Here is an 18158-nt window from a genome sequence, read left to right as displayed (position 1 = left end):
TCCAGGAACTTATAGAATTGCTTTTATGTTCTGCGTAACCCTTCTTTATTTTATTTACGACAAGCAAGCACGTATCCAGAGGATAACGACCTGAACAAAATACTATTTTAATTACATTATGGTGATAAAATTAACCTGAAAGGACCTTTGTTTTACTTTAATTAGATAATTTTATAAATTTCTTAGTTTTGAGCGGAGATCAATATAGAAATTAATTTCCAACATATTTGATAGTAATAGAAGACCAGCACAAACTTATGCTGCTTTAGCTAGGAATTTCACGCGTTCAACGAATATCTGAAGTATCAGAAATCCAGAACAAATTCTCGATATTTATAATTGATTTCCGAGATATACATTGATAAGTGCTGTTCACAACGTGATAAGTCTCCCAAAAGCATCATATAAAGGCTGCAACAGACAGGTTTTTTTTATTGTTAGAACTGAGTGCAAACCAGTTAATAAAACTAATTGGTGAATGTGTGCCATCGAGTGGTAGACACGATTTCATCCTCCCTTGAGAAGAAAGAGTGTTGCTCGGGAGTCTTTCTCGATGTGAAGCAAGCCTTCGATCGAGTATGGCACCCGGGCTTGCTCTGGAAACTCAAGGGCATTCTTCCGTTCACTCACTTCCTCATCTTGAAGTCCTATTTGTCTGATCGTCATTTTCAAATCCAAATCGGGACATCGTTTTCAGCTAAACATCGTATTGAAGCGGGTGTTCCTCAAGGAAGCATCTTAGGACCTATCCTATATGTTATATACACTGCAGACATACCAATCCATCCTGAAACTGTCCTTCTAACTTATGCAGATGATACCGCGATACTTTCTCCTCACATTGATCCGGTAACTTCACACAGAAACCTTCAAAATCATCTCTTTTCTCTTGAGGAATGGTTTAAAAAATGGAAAATCAAGTTAAATGAGACCAAATCTCAAAATATTACTTTTACTCTCCGCCGCATCACTCTTCCTCCGATCTTCTATGACTCAATTCCAATTCCTCCTGCCAATGTTGTCCGTTATCTTGGGCTTTATTTAGACAAAAGACTGACTTGGAACCCGCATACACGACTTAAACGAACTGAAGTTAACAGGCGTTATCGACTACTTAAAAGACTACTAGACCAACGTTCAAAACTTTCACTTAACAACAAACGACTGATTTACAATTCCATACTAAAACCCGCCTGGACTTACGGTATTGAACTGTGGGGTTCAACGAAACGCTCCAATATTCAACGAATTCAATCTCTCCAGTCTAAAATTCTCCGCACTATCGTTAACGCTCCATTTTATGTTTCAAATCTAACCATCCACACAGACCTGGAAATTCCGTTTGTTGGTCAGGTTGCACGAACTCGCTATAAAAACTTTTATCAGAACTTGCACTCTCATTCCAATCCTCTTGTCCGCCACTTATCATCACATCACCATCCAGATCATCCTCCCAGACGACTGAAACGCCAGTGGCCTCGCGATTTCCTCTCTTCTGAGGAGAGTAGCTAATCCTAGAGATGACTTAGGGAGTGTTATCGCTGGGTAACTTCTCCCCTCAATTAGTTAGTTCGATGTCAGTTATTGTCATTGTTACTTATAGCGTGTCTAGCGCTGGTGTAACTTTACAAATAAATAAAAAAAAAAAAAAAAAAAATTGGTGAATGTAATGTTAGTTTTGTAAATAAACACAAAATAATTAAAAGTATCCGTGCAAATTAATTTCTTTTTAGTATCTATTAAACCTTATTTATTTTTCCTAATATTTAAAAAGTATAAATTTTAATCTTGTGAATCTACATATAATTGATGTTTCTGCTGAAGAACATCTGTAGCACTCTAGCTTTTTTTTTTTTAATTTAAATTTGTACGACTTAACTATATCAGAGTATAATATAATTAAGAGAAAAACTTTGGTTTTTGCTTTGATCATTGATAGGCTGAACACATTTTTGTTCTCTTATGAAAATGATTGCAACAATAATATAGGAAATAACTCTTATTATTGGGATTTCTGAGCCTTATCCTCCAAAAGAGGCTTATTCATCAGAAGAGCAATCTCGTACATGTCTGCCTACTTTATTAACTCTAAAACTTCAAAATATGCTAAGTCTCTTCGAGTGTACTAAAATAAGCAACTATTGGCAAAAAGAAAGACTTCCTATCTCTTCGTCTTCTATTCCATAATCGCCTTATCTCAAAGTTTATCGTGCCAGCAACCGTAGGTTGATGAACCATCCATGCCGTCCACTTTCTCATTACCTTCTATCCCGGCTTGTCTAGTTCCCAGAAGAGCTTCACACTGTTCTACTAGAATCAAGGCAATTGATTGTGTAGCCAGAATTGCTTAAAAATCGAAAAAGAGCCGAAAGCTCAGAATATTTATAGAAAATCTTATGGAGTAACTGTCATCGCAATACTTTCAACCGAAAAAGTGTACTTTTGTGATTTTTCAGTTTTTAAAATAGTTTCATTTTTGTTCCAAACTTCATGTTTGGCTATTTAATGACATTGCTTTTATCTACCCCACGTGCTGTTTAATGAACAATTATTGTATTAAATATATTGAAACAATAAATTAAACGTTCAGTATAATTCAGTTTTTTTGGCAAATTTTCAAATATTATTAACAATAACTTTCGCGAGAGTGTTTACATTTATTATATAACTCTGGGGAACAGCAATTTTGTTGTCTTAAATCTGTGACTTGTTTTCAACTAACTTTTGGCCTCATATTCAAAAATAACGGCAGTTTTCGTCTATCACGTCAACTAAGCTACCAAGCTCAAAAGTCATAAAAATTGTGCATATAAAAGAAAATAAAGTAAAAACTTACTAAATATACTCTTTACAAAGATTCATTTTATTCACGTAAAGGCTATAATAGTTACTGCAAGTTAAATTGTGATCAAACAAATAGTTGTTTCTTTATCGAACGGTAATTATTAAGGTAAAAATTTTCGCTTATAGCTTTTTTTGGAGTGTTCAATCTGTGTTCATTCTCGCTTGATGCTCCAATAATAGTCAGCCATCATAGGTACATCCCATCTACCTTGATAATGTGCCTCCATGACCTTCAAATCTTGGTGGAATCGCTCACTTAAGTTTAGCTTAGCTAAATGGCTATGTAAAAAATGCAATTTGATGCTCATGTTGAAACCTAGCAGTTTGAAGGTCTCCAACAGTTGCTGGACAATTTCGGCGTATTTCTGTGCTCGTGTATTTCCAAGAAAGAAAGTCTTTAACAATGTTTTTGAATGCCAACCAAGCACTTTTTTGAATTTCTGGCATTGTCTTGATGAAATGTTCATCTTTAACAACCTTCGAATATGTGGACCACCAAAAATACCGGCCTTTTCTTTTCAAATGACACGCTAGGAAATGCCGAAATGAGATACTTAAAACAGTCTCCTTCAAAGGTAAAGCTTTAACGAATGGCTTCATGAGACCTAATTTTATATGCAGAGGTGTAAATATAATGTTCTTTATGGCGACAAGTGGTTGATGTAGAATGTTTGGATCACCAGGTTTCAGGTCAGATCTGGGCGTCCAATTCCACTGCACCCAATGCTTCTCACGAGCTCTACTGTCCCACATACACAAAAAGTAGGGATACTTGGTATATCCACGTTGCTGACCAAGAAGGAAGCAGACTATTTTAAGGTCAAAACAAATGATCCATTGGTGCTCATGATTTTGCAACAAATCAATGATTATCTTTACGTCTTCATATTCTTCACTCAATCGATCTGAATGGCCTGTTGGGTCTGAACCAAATAAATTTCAATTGTGGAGAACACACTTCAAGCTCCGCTTTGAGCTGTGGATAAACATTCGCCATTCAGGTGCGTTATAGGCTGAAATTCCCAACTCTTCCATTAAACCATGTGCGTTATGGCAATACACAAATCCACTATCACTTTGAAAGTATTGTAGAAACGCACTTTCTCTTGATCGAAAATTGGATACCTTAGCTCCCTTTTCAAGCAAGTTTTTCTCATGCATTCTTCATACTGACAGCTCTGAAGCTTTTTTAGATAGTCCTAAATCTCGTACCAAATCATTTAACTCATGCTGTTCAAATCCTGTGCTAACTGAATCATCTTCAATTTCAAAATCTTCAACGTTGAGATCACTTTGAACTTCACTTTCCGATAATGATAAATCACAATAAGATGTTACAACCAGAGGATATTAATGCAAGATCCCACTTTCTTTTATTCTTATTCATCTCCATACTTCCTAATTCAGTCATTTCCACACTACAAAATATTAAGTTTTTCCATTTATTTAGATCATTAAGTTTCTATAAGTTTAGATTTCTTAATATAAAATGCTTAAAAAACAGTCTTATTTTATAGAAAACAAAACATTCTTTATTTACTACACTAAATGGGAAAGAAAGTTAAAAAATAAATAAAAAGAATTGAACGAAGTAATAATATTCTCTTTGTACTCATAAATACATTTATATAAGTTTATACAAGGTACAAATAAATTTCTTTTATAATTTACTTACATGGCTTAACTACATTGTCTAATTTTTTGTTTGTTTTTCAATTTTTTATATGATGATTTTACAGACCGAATAATGGGACAATCTATTAAATATGCAAATATTATAACTCAGGAATAATTTTTGTATTGATTTATTATCACGCGCACAAATTATGAACAAAAATTTATGCAAATAGATATGTATTTTATTTTTATTATTATCGTAAGCATAAATATGTATACAGTATGCATAAGTATTTTTATATAGACTTCCTTTTATAAACATAATATGTTTACTTAAACAATACAAATTTAAATTTTTAACAAAAGATGTTAAAAAACTCGACGTTCCTAGGGAATACTCATAGCACAACTTGAACACGAACTCTTTATTTACTGTGAACAAATTAAAAGTTTATAAAACATTTCCGCATTCCTTTAAATCTAGTTTACAAATTACAGTAAGCCTCTCAGATGCAGCTTTTTTAAATGACTACTATTATCCGTATTGAACCAATGGGATTTATTTATTTACTGTGTCCGTGATAATAGATGGTAGAAATACACAACACAATTTTTATATTTCGATGGTGTGGGACCTTGGGACCTAGAATAATAATGCATAGAACAAAATCAGCTAACTGGAAATGCAACTTTACTGATTCAATTTTTTATATTTTCGGTATTTGGAAACGATTTTTTAAAAACTTCGTACGCTCATTGCAAACATAAAGATTCGTTATATTTGACAAAAATTTTATTACATGACATGCATTGCAGTAATAGAAAGCCATTGTGTGTTGCACCAATTATATTATAGATAATAAATAACATCCGGTTCTATTTATTACATTTTTATGTCGAAATGAAAAATAATTCTTATTTTAACATAAACATAAATTATTACTCCCTACATCTGAAGTTTTGAAACAAAGATTTATGCCTGTTCCATTGTTCTCAATTATTTTCTAGTGTTTTAATTAATTATAAAATTAATAATTCGTTACAAGAGCAAACAATTGTTTTGTTGGAATAATGGATTTTAATTATTTTACGTTTAACTTTGAACCTTTAATATCAAATCAACGACTTTACCTGGAATGTGATCCCATCCTTTGTTGTAGGAAGTTTGTTTCTCCATTTAAAATTTATTTAATCTTTTATATAAAGCTAATTTCTGTCCCTAATCTGTTATGTGGATTGTAGTGTAGATAATTGTTTGTTTTGCCCCGAACTTTTTCTTACTAGGTAAGGAAAATATGGCGATCAGTCCAATTTTCGATTTCGACTTTTCATAGTAAATATCTGTTGTACTGAATCCAAAAAATTAGTTTTTCGAAAATATTGTGTGAGTGTGGCTGTATTATGTGAAAAAAAAAATTGCGAGTAGCTGAACCATTTAATTTAAATTTATTACTTTACAGAGATTATTTCCTTTTTTGAGGTTTTCTCAAAAATTTCTAGGAATTTTTTTACACTTTATGACTTACTGCAATATTCCTTTGAGAGTTTCCTTCTAATTTACCCTATCAGAATAATGTTACTGATTTGGGAATTAAGTTTAATATTGCTACTATTCCGACATTTTCAGATAATTCCATAACCAGAAGGAGGTATTTTACTTTGAATATGGATTTGATAATTAAAAATAATATGAGCATAGCAAATCAGAGTTAATGACTCATTCACCCTCTCTAAAACCATAATATTTGCCACTGTATCTTCTCCGAGCTGTTTCTCCCTCAACCAAACCAATAAATTGTTTCTCTAATTTTTAATGGGCAGAAGTTTAATGAGCTTCAACATACGTTGCCAGAGCACTGTCTAGCCAAGACTCATATTTTTCTATGTTTTCATGATTAATTCATTGACATCCGCTTTTACCCCTCAGCACAGGTTCTTTGTACCCAATTTCTTAGATCTGTGACAAAACTGGCAGAATAGAAACCAAGGTGAAGTTCCTCATACCCCAATACTTCATTACTCTTAGCTTGGCAGTCTACACAACTGCTCAAGTATCATGGTGCATTGCCTAAATTACTTGCAGGCAAAATTAAGATCAAAACTGCACCTACACTTCCGAAATCACTTTTGCTATTGCTGTGTGAGATTTGGTAATCACTTTTTTAATGTATGTATGTTTTTTTAATAACTATGTAAATATGTAGCAATTCACGATAGTAACTGAGCTCTAAACAGTAGCCTTAACTAAAAAGTATTGTTCTATACTTAAAATTTTATTTCATACATTCAACACTTGATTTCTTTTTTCTAGTATTTAAAATGTCTATTTGAAATTATTAAGAGGTTGTTGTGAATGAAAATTACAAGAGTTGAAATTGCCCTGCATTCTTAGCTGTAATAACATACCTTTCTGCATCCATCAGAAAGTTCTTTACTTGGACACTTTCAGGTCCCTAAAAGTATAAAATTGGATTTTGTAAAAGAACTTTCGAGTTCTTTGAATCCTAAATTAATAACGTTGTACAGTCTGAAATTAAAAAAGTGTTAAACATTAATTATGTAAGAATTTCAAGTTATTCCTGATTTCTACTAAGTAAAATGAGATTCGTGTTCAAGCAATACTAAGTGTTTTTTTCTTTTAATTTATAAATCTTAATAGGATGTAAACAAACTTAAAATGATATATAAAAACAAAATGAATATTCCTGCCTTTTAAAAGTATTTTCTTCATACATATTTTTTTTTTTTTCTTAATTTAAGGCGCATCATAAGAGAGGAACCTGGCGCCCGGCGCGTTTTCAGTACACTGACTACTTTCGGAAAGAGTTCTCTCCATACACTTTCCATTGCAGGTTAGGGAGCTATAAAACGCTTCTATAATTACTTGAACGTTTTAAAAATCATGTAGAATAGAAAATTAAAAAATATATGTGTGAATACAGTTAGCTGCTCTTTTTTATTATACTTCTGGTTAATAAATTTGAAATGTTTGTACATATTTTTGCGCATGTCATTGCTTTAAATTTACAAAATATGTATTAGAAATTCAAAATAAATTATCAAACAACAATGCTGCTACAAGTGGTCCCTCTAAATTATCATTTTATCGGGATTTCTTTCTTGTTTTTATTTTGCATTAAAGAAGAAGTAAATTCTTTATTTTAACATAATTATGATTATTAGAAAATATAAAGCTTATTTTACTTTATTTTTATGTTTGGTAACTTGGAAGGAATTTTATTTTTTGAGAATGAAAAATTGTAGATTTACCCTGATAATATTAACAATCCAGCTAATATATCTTGTCTATTTTTAAATTTAGATATTATATAAAATTAAAATTCATGAAGAATGAGCACAACGTTTGATATCCAGCATAAAATGAATGCAATTTTTGTCTTTTATCATCTTTACATATAAATTTTATTTATAAGTTCATAAATATATATAACTTACAATGTTTATTTTAATGGCCTTCATCATAATGTTTTAGGCACCTAATAATTACAGCTTCGATTTATTTTTTGTTTCTTGAATCAGCACATATTTTCTCATTAATAATTTATGGTATTTTTATAAAAGTAATAACAATGTTGGACAGTGGAATCATAAGGTTTTAAAGGTAAAGTTCCAAAGGCAAAAGCCTACATTAATATTACGTTTATGATAGCAGCCTTACTATTAATTTAATGATAATTTAAGATTATAATTTTAATAACTTGTAACTCTTCTTTTGCAGCAGCTAAAATTTACAGAACGAGAATACCAATTCACAGTACTAATACTAGTATATAGAAATGCATACCAATATGGCAAGATTGTAACTCACAACATACATACCTACTTACATAAATACATACATACACACACACACACACACACACACATATATATATATATATATGTTATACCCACACAAACACGAACGCGCACATTATGTTATATAGTTTAAACCAATATGCGTTTTCTCACATCATGTACAAATGTATTAAAACAATGCTTCCTTTTCGTATAAACGTATTATTTCTTAATTAAATTTAGTTTAATATAAATTTTGGAAAAAAGAAAGTATTTTAACTTCTCAAGAGTTAGAATTCTAGGTGACGAGTTGAAATGATTTCTTGCTGAGTAGATGTAATAAATAAAGAGGTATTTTGGATCAGAAAATTTAAAATCAAAAGAGAGAGTTAAAAAATAAAAGTTACTGAGCTCTTAAAATTAGTGTATTTTATTTATTTTTGTATTTACTCTTAAATGTATGAACAAAGTTTAGTGCTAATTACACTTACTTTACTTCTGAAAACAAATCAAAACACTGAATATATATGTAAGTTTTTACTAAAAAATGAATAAATAAATGATAAGCTTTATTAATTCTTTTTTCTTTTTCTTTAAATTACGACTGTAACCATATTACTAGTGTTATTGCAAAAGAACTTGGTGAGGAAAGCCAAAACCAGGTAATTGGTGAGGAAAGCCAAAACCAGGTAATCTCTTTGCGAACCACAACATTTCTGACCGAAGTATCAGATAAAGATTCTACTTCTAAAGTTGATTAAGTTTTTCTTTAAGGACTATTGCCAACTTTAAAGTCTATTGCGCTATTTTTTGAACTTTTCACTTTAATCCATGTACTTAAGTTCTAGTCACTTCCTAGAGAAATGTACAAAGTTAATGAGAAACTGAGACGCCTTTTTAAACAGTATAGGTAAATTATTCTATTTTGTTTCATTTAAGCACGGCTCTTTTTGTAGAGCATTAGCATCAGTTGATACTTGAGGCTTGGGCAAACAACAGAAAGCGGTCTGTCGCAGCGGGCAACGATCTCCGACCAGGCGGTGTATTACACAATGTTGCATCATCAACTCTATCAAACAGAACACGGACTATCGCCGCGGGCTACCCTTTGTCGCGGCGACAAGCGATATGGTAATACAAAATTACAGATTTCAATGTGACCGCCTTTCCACCTGGTAATTCGAAGTAAGATTCCAAAGTTAAGAAACTTTATTACTCATTTTTTATTTCATTAAAACAAACTGAAAAATATGGTCGTCGCAATCTCTATACCATCTTAAAAAAAAAAAAAAAATGAATGAATAAATTGAAATTTTTGTAGAATATTTGTGCGCAAGTACAAATTTTTGTTTGATAGTTCACACGATCATTATAAGAATGTCTTAAAAAAGGCTGAAGCATGGAATGAGATAGCTCAAGAACTCAACATGACAAGTAATTTCTTGCGCCCAACTTCGTCTTTTCTTCTTTTTGCTTTGCAAAGCTAGTAGCAGAAGTAGTTGTTCTTCGTCCAAGCTCATACTCAATATATAAAAATACATAAACAAAAAACAAGAAAACGCACTACTATGTACTTCTCAAGAAGAAACAAATCAAACTAGACCGCTCAAACAAAGATATCGCGTCCTGTGTGACGTCTCAATATCGCAGTCCGCCGCGACGACCGCTGGATCGCTACAGACCCCTTTCTGTGTGCCCAAGCCTTTGTATTTACCACATGGCACTTATGTTTGTAACAAAACAAATGCTACTTTTTAATCGTAATTTAGTAAAGAAAGCGTATTTATCACATGCTCATTGTTTTCTTTCTCTCTCTTCCGATCAACTTTTCTTTTTCGTACATCTATACGATTTAAATGGAAGCCTTAGAAATCAACAACAAAGGTGTAAAAGAAATTTCGAAAAGAATAAGAAAAATCAAACAAAAAATTGGTACAAATAAAAATAGAGTTGTTGGGTAAACTATTTGAAAGAAAATAAAAATGATATTTTTTTTAGTTTATTATTAGCCTTCAAAGTCAGTACTTTGACAAGTTTTTCATTCTACATTTTTTGAAAAATTTAAGGAAGGTACTTTAGTACCTTATTTTATTTATTTTGCTTAGTTCAAAATTTTGCTAGCTTATGTTTAACTTCTGACTTCTAAGGCATAACAAACATTTGCGTTCAAAATTTGTGTATTATTTGATGAATATTTTACTCAATAAAGATGTGAAGCGTTTCGTATATCATTATCACGTAGTACATAACACAAAGTGTTTTACCATTAACATGAAATTCAAATCTATCCGAATTTGGAGGCTGCATTTTCAGGTTTTCGTCAATAAATGGAGTTAAGAAGCCTCATAAAACTGCACAATAATACAAAAACATTGTCCGACATTTATTACTGGATACAAGTCTTCAAATATCTCAAATTATTTATTTATTTTCACAAATATTTTTAAGAAATAAAACATGGTTTAATTTTTACATGATGTTTTAGAAAATTAATATAACGTGGTCCCCTCAAACTCATTGCCTGCTCTTTATAATCATAATATAAAGAATAATATACATATGTAGTTATATGAACCATAGTTTATAGTTTATTCTGTAACGGGATTTTGTTTGTTCCTCTTAGTAGCGAGATTAAGCACTTAAAAAATTAAATAAATTAATGAATCAGGTGAATTAAATTTATTTTTAAACAAATTTTCACAGCTGAAACATTTTTGTTTGTTTGCAGACTTCTTTTAGTATTGTTTTGTTTTTATAAAATACGCTTTTTAATAGTCACAACATATCACCTACTTGACTTTCGTCCCTTCCTTCTTTTCTTTCGTACCCAAAAACAATTTTACATATGCTCTCTCTTTCTCTTCCCGTCAGTTAAGAGAAAGATACAGAGAATAAACGTTTCGAACAGTTTCCACTTCATCCTCAACCTATAAACAATGTAGACAAAATATTATTTCTTACAGAATTATTTTCAATGTAAACTGACCACATTAAAAAAATTCTATTCTTGACAAATGATTTCATGGGCGCATCCAGTGTATTTATTTGGGTCAGAAGCCCTCCCAACAAAGGATTATATAAAAAAATTAAAGTTTTGCAACAATATCCTATAAAAAATTGTAAAGATAACGTAGACAAAAAGCATTTTAATAACTTTAAGACAAGTTTAAATGGCTCCTAATTCTACTATATCTGTGTAGAAACATGAATTCATCTGCTGACCGTTTTATAATCATAATTCTTTGATCTAAAAATTGAACATAAGTTTAGATTACTTTACATTCTGAATGGATTGGCTAGGCCAGGGGTCGGCAACTTATTTCAAGTAGAGAGCCATTTTTCCTTAAATAATTCTAATAAATCTTACCAAGAGCCGCAAGAATGATAGTGTAAACAACTCTGTAGATCATTTGTATTTTCACAAATTATGTTTTATGATATTCAATAATATATAAATGTTTTATACATTTATTTTTTACATATTGCAAAGTAAATAAACAAATAAATAATAACTAAACCTATGTATGAATGAAAGTATTATATAATTACGTACTTTATTTTAATATAATTCTATTCAATTTTAAATCTATTACATTAAATTCTTTTTGAAAAAATTATTTACTTTAATAAATGGAATTTTCATTTGTTTCAATAAAATTAAAGTATTCAATATATTTTGGACAGGCTGAAGAGCCACACAATTTGGATAAAAGAGCCGCGGGTTGCTAACCCCTGGGCTAGGCGGCCTATTCCATTGCGACCTACGGGTTTGTTATTATGACTCCCAGTATTTGAAGTCTTCTTTTTACTGTTTGATTAGACGTAAGAGTTTGGAAAATAATGCTTGCTAAAACTTAAAGGCATGAATTTTTAGTGCCAGACTTTCAGCCGTCCATGCCCTTTGCGTTGATAATACTCAACATGTATAATGCTGTCCCTACTTTCTTTCAAAACCTACAAAGGTTATATGTTGACATAAGATGTATGCCTGCCTTCAAAAGGGCTATGAACTTTCTTGTTGGAGTAATATCTCATTATACTAACGCGAGTGGTTTATAATGAATTTTTTCGTTTTAGAAAATGCAGTTTTTTATTCATGTAGTTTGAGTGTACCATGGGCAGGGTTCCCAGACCAGGAAAATTGCCTTCTTAAAATGTTTTACTCCTGAATGTTCGGACAACCATATGATATGTACCAATAACCACCAGAATATCCATCCAGGCAGTCTTACAATCCTTCGTAGGACTTGATAGTCAGCCATTTAATAGAGACGCCTGAATATCTGAGAAAATTAAAATTTCCAATTGATTACTCTTCCCTTAAAATCTCATTAGCACAAATAGTTATACAGCAACTATAAGTCAGTTTTTCTATCCTCGCCGAGATATCATACTTCGTTAGACCCGAACATGCTGGCCCTTTCTTCTGTCCTGAAGCCAACTGAAAATAGCATAGAGTCATAAATTTAAAGTAATTACTAATGACTTAGTTACAATTAATGTTTATGATATACCTTAAAAAGATAATAACGTGTCGCCGAAATTATTTTTTACACATATTTTCAGAAACGATCTTAACAGATAACACCTAGATAAACAAAACAAAAAAATTCTGTGTGCGCCCTGTATTAAGGAAGGAATAAATCATAGCAGAAGATACGCTGAGACTGAAAAAAATGGTTTAGTTCAATTAGAATTTTTTTTTTTTAATTCGTAAATTATAATTGCTAGGGAGCAACATAAACTGTTCGGCAATTGACTGGAGGAAATTAGAAAGGAAAACAAAATCTACTTTTCCATAATTATCTTTTCACCTTCAGTCTAAAAGAAAACAGACTTCAATAATCACAGAGGCTGAAATTTATGTAATTACTAAAATAAAACAAATATATTAATTAAATTTAAAAAAATAGTATTAGTAAAAAATGAAAAGGAGAAAACAAAAAAGAAAAAAAAAACTTTTACATCTGAGTGTACATAGTATATTCAACTGTGTTTGAAACTCAATTTTATTTATATATCTGTTTAAATCTTTATTTTGTATGTTTTTTATGAATTCTTCCGTTTTCAGTTGTAATTGATGAATGAAGCCTTAATATAAAAATCTTATTTTTTCAAAATAGAAGTTTAATTTAAGAATCAGTAACTCTCAAACAGTTAAAAAAAGAAGAAGAAGAAAAAAATCTAGGTCAAAATCTACTATTTTAATTCCAAAATGTTTAGTAGATTATTAAGTCATGCCTTGTGGATTAGGCCTTACTTTAATCTACTCCAAATTGCCATAATAATTTCCAGCTCACGTGATATTACCGTTTGCGATTCATCATTGTTTTTTTTTAAATTAAAAAAAAAAGCATTGTTTTTTTTATGAAAATATACCCAGAGCTACCTGGTGGCATATTTATTATAGTATTGGGCCTCGTATATTTGCTTATTTTTTATAACTATCAAATTTTAACTTCTATTTTAAAATAGATAAATTTTGTTAGGAATAATTTTTTTCGGATCATCACATACTACAAAGATTAGAAGGCACAAAACCTATTTATAATTTATCTAATAATAAAATAATTTGATTAAAATCTTTTTTTTTATTTATTTTTAATTTATAAATGTACACATGATTATTGAAATATAAATTTAACTAATCCAATGAGCAAATTAAAAACTACTAATAAACTTTTTAAGTACAATAATAATGATAATAGCTGCTTTTATAATATTTTTTTAATACTTAAAAGACAAAACGATGAAAGCGATGTCTGATATTAATTGAAGAAACAATCATTTTGAAGCTGTTACTGCTACTTACAATGAAATATGTACGTCTATAAAATGTTTAATATTTAGGGAAATTAGGGGTACTCGGTTAATATCAAATATATGTTCTATATAATTCTTACAAACGATAATTTCTTTTAAATATTATATCTTTTTTTTTATGTACATATTTTTCAATATCTACAGTTTTATAAATTTGCTGCTCAATCTATTTCCATAATACTGATTAATTTGAACTTAAATGACATATTTGTAATTCTTAATTCAAATTTTAAAACCTGCACGTAAGTATAATATTATTATACAGCAGTATTATATATACATATTTAGCCCTGTAAAATAGCACCTCCTTGTGCTTTTTGAAAAAATATCACAAAGTATATTACAATGTAATTTCTTTTGTCATACATTTACTTTAACACATATTAATACTGCATTTTTTCAATTTTGCTGAAAGGTCTAAACAATTACTTCTTTAAAAAATTTTAAAATAGTTTTATCATTTCTAAATGTGAATAGAAGCGCAGGGCCGCTGTTCTATGAACGCTACTATACTAGTGACATCCAAGCATCTGCACCAATTCTATTTTAAGATAAATGAGCATGTAAAGAATCACAGTAACAGTTATTATTTAAGATAATTTATTAATACCCATAATTATTATTAAAAATGGGGTCTGCTCTAGGGCATCTATTCCATTCCTTAGAGTACTATTCATTATGACCTTCCATTGTACTTTACCGTGTACATTGTTTCACTGGGATCAATATTAGTTCCTACTGAGTTATGAGAAGTTATGTTAGGAGCACCTATCCTTCAATCCTTTAACAATAAATAATAATTACTACTTGTACCACTACAATCGGAGTAAGTGACACATGAAATTCGTCAGACATTTATTAGTGAAATTTCCAGTCTACTTTTCAACTTAAAATTAATTGTATATCCATTTATCATAGTTTAATGTAGTATAATGAAATCAAAACAAATCTAATATTATATAATACTTTTTGAAAACATTGGAGGAATGAAGATGTTTGAGATGTTGTGCATGTTAATGATGTTATGAGTTAGTTGAAATTACAGCGGCCCTGCAGAAATATGAAATTCTAACAGACCACGTCTCGTAATCGTTAAGATGTTCAAACAATGTTATCAGATTCTAGATTCAAAGCTATCACAAAGTTCCTTTCTAACAGGTAACTTTGTCACATTATGACAAAAAGTTAGAGGTAAAAAAAGCTAGTAATCGAGTTATTCTTTTTTGCTAAAATGACTGGACACAATTTATCATATTGATATTCATTAGGTCATATGCATTTTTTCCCATTTACAGAAATCACGTTTCCACGTTCCCAGAGGGCGAAAAGTTTTTTTTAGCAAGATAGTGTATTTCATTAAGGTTTCAAAATTCACTGAATCCTTCAGTTTTCCAACTTTTACCGAAAATCTCCCCTTAGGGTTCCAAATTTGAAGAAAATATATTAACCGTAAAACAACTTTATAGGTTTCGGAATTCTCAAGAAGCTTTCACGAGTTTATTTTTAAACCATTACTGCTCAACTATGAGTACGATCACTGGTTCTTATAAATTATGAGATGAAGGGTGTTTGGCAGTGGCCAGAGAAAGTTAATCTGACTTATTCAACGATGCACATAATTTATAATTATTTAAAGTATTTAAAATTTCTAAACGTGTGAAACGAAAAGAAGAATTACTTAACCTTTCAAATTTGAAGCCGTTAGTTACTTTGATACATGATACATTTGGGGCACAACGAAATATAATGAGAACAGTTTTCTTCTTCAAACATGCTTTTCACGCAGCCTCTCATGAATACTATGGTAATGGAGTATTCTTAAACTTATTTTTCTACAAAAAAATGTTATGCGTACATAGATTTTTATAAGATCTTTAATAATATAAAAAAACTCTCTCTTTCTAAAAGCCTCAACAGCTCATTTAACGGTAATCGACAATAGAGACAGCAACATCTTTTCGACAGGACTAGCTTACAAAATTAGGCTTTGAAAGAACGCCCTTAGACTCAAGATTTTTATCTTTTCAGAATTTACTACTATATAGTTTGTGCCATCTTTACAGAAACATTCTTCATTTAGAAATAATTTGCTGAGAGGTAGTCAATTGAAATTATAATCATAACCATTATTTTAATACAATACTAATAATAAATTAGTCTTAAAATGTTTGGAATAATGTATTAAAGGTCGAATGAAGAAGCATGTTTTTCGTTTTTACGGTTTCATTGACTGGGTATGATAAGCTATATTTTTGTCATTTTCAACAAAATAATCTTTACATTCCTTTTCTATTTTCAAACCATTTGGATTTTGAATTTGGTTCTGCATTTTTGCGCTTGTTTTAAATCAACATTTTTTCACCTGGAAAAATATTTTCGAGCTATCTTTATATGAAATATTATGAGAGCATTTTTTTTAAAAAAGTATTTTCTATGATCATTAAATTAATATCATGTACATTTAAAAAAAAAGAAAAAGATTTTTTAAAAATTTCATTCAATTTTACGTTTTACACGATTTTTATTCAATATTTGATAAACCACCAACCAAAAATGGATTATACTAATTACTCCGTGAATAGAAATTGATCGCAAATACTTAGGTAAAAAAAGGGTATTGCAGGACAAAACTGGGAGAGGCAGAAAACTGATTTTTTTAAGAAGTGTATTTTTGTTAAATTTGGATTTTATATCGTTTAATAATACAAATTTATATTAGACCTATATAAAGTACGGTAAGAACCTCTGGAGGCTCTTCTCGCGTTTCGCGGCACTAGTAAAAAGTAGTTTATGATGCCAAACAAATTTTTTCATATTACAAAGTAAAATGGTAGATTTTAGTGTGTTAACTTGAATATGACCTTAGTTCACACTTTTTAAAATCAAATAGGTTCAGAGGGATACACAGCATATGATCATTGTATAAAATTGAAAAAAGAAATAATTAAAACAAAAAAATAACTGTCTTTAATAGGATAGAGATAAATAATAGTTTTTAAATTCCGAAATAATTTTTATGATAGCTGCCACCATGTTGAAGTAAATTTATTCCTAAAAAATTCATGTTTTCAATTACGTCTATTTTGTTTTTCATAACTGAAAACAAACCCATATTGAATGAAATGTATCTGCCCATAATATTTTTGAGAAACATCCAGTTTGGCTAAATATAATTTAAAGAGCATAAATTTGCAAGCAGCAGAATATAAGTAGGTTTTTTAATTGCTTATTTTGTTGTTAATGACAAGTTACACTATCATCTTTTTCTTTACTTACAGTAATTTATCTATCCAAACCTAAGGAATATTTTTTAATATTAACCTTTTCTTAACTTTGAGGTCTGATATTTTTACACATAACTTTGTAGTTTGCCACTAAAAATTTGTGCATTTGTTTGTACAAATTTATTATAGACCCCAAAATTTTAAGGAAATCTGAAAACTTTTAATTTTGTAATTTTGATTGGTTATGTAAAACTATTTTTTAATCGGTGTTTATAACAACTCTTTTGTTTCAAATGAATAATCCAAACATTGTTTATTGGCCTATCATAGTATGATACAAAATAATTACACATTAAAGTTTTACGAGAAATAAATACATATTGCATATATTTTATGTTACAACCTCCACTTTGCATTATTTTACTCATCTTACCTTTGTGTGAATAAAAACTAAGAAAAACAAAAATTTAAATTAAATAATCTAAAATATGTCAACAATATTCTACGACTTTCTGAAAAGATGATTTTAAAAAATAAACACAACCATCCAACAATAGTTGGCCTAAGAATCATTAAATGGCACGTAGCTGTACAAAATATAATGTGATTTAATGATAGCAGCATTTTATTCTTTCGCTATTTCTTCTGGTTCGCTATTCTTCTGTTCCGCTGATTGAGCTGCTTCTGAAAATGATAGCGATAAGTTTTTAAGAATGAATAATAAATTTAACTAGGAAAGAAGATTTTATCTGTTATATTTTTTGCATATAAATAAGGAATTTTTGCCAACAATGTCACATTTCGAGGGCATAGCTTTGGGAAGGGGTAGAAAACAAAATTAAATTAAATTAA

General features: G+C 30.0%; 1 protein-coding gene across 6 annotated transcripts in view; it reads right to left on the bottom strand.

Annotated features, from left to right (window-relative positions):
* Window positions 1–4426: 4426 nt before the first annotated feature.
* The window catches only part of LOC141455570 (dual specificity calcium/calmodulin-dependent 3',5'-cyclic nucleotide phosphodiesterase 1-like), a 385265-nt gene continuing 371533 nt past the window's right edge, over window positions 4427–18158 (bottom strand). For all 6 annotated transcript variants that reach the window (XM_074130711.1, XM_074130708.1, XM_074130706.1 and 3 more), the window contains one exon: window positions 4427–17990. In XM_074130711.1, coding sequence (XP_073986812.1) covers window positions 17932–17990 — 59 coding nt within the window. In that variant the 3' untranslated portion in view covers window positions 4427–17931. The remainder of the gene's footprint in view (window positions 17991–18158) is intronic.

This window comes from Rhodnius prolixus, unplaced genomic scaffold, assembly GCF_049639745.1.
Source record: "Rhodnius prolixus isolate KJV_2025 unplaced genomic scaffold, Rpr scaffold_4, whole genome shotgun sequence".
Classification (NCBI taxonomy): Eukaryota; Metazoa; Arthropoda; class Insecta; order Hemiptera; family Reduviidae; genus Rhodnius; species Rhodnius prolixus.
Note: the sequence above shows the minus strand (reverse complement) of the source record. Positions and strands in the feature narration are given on the sequence as shown.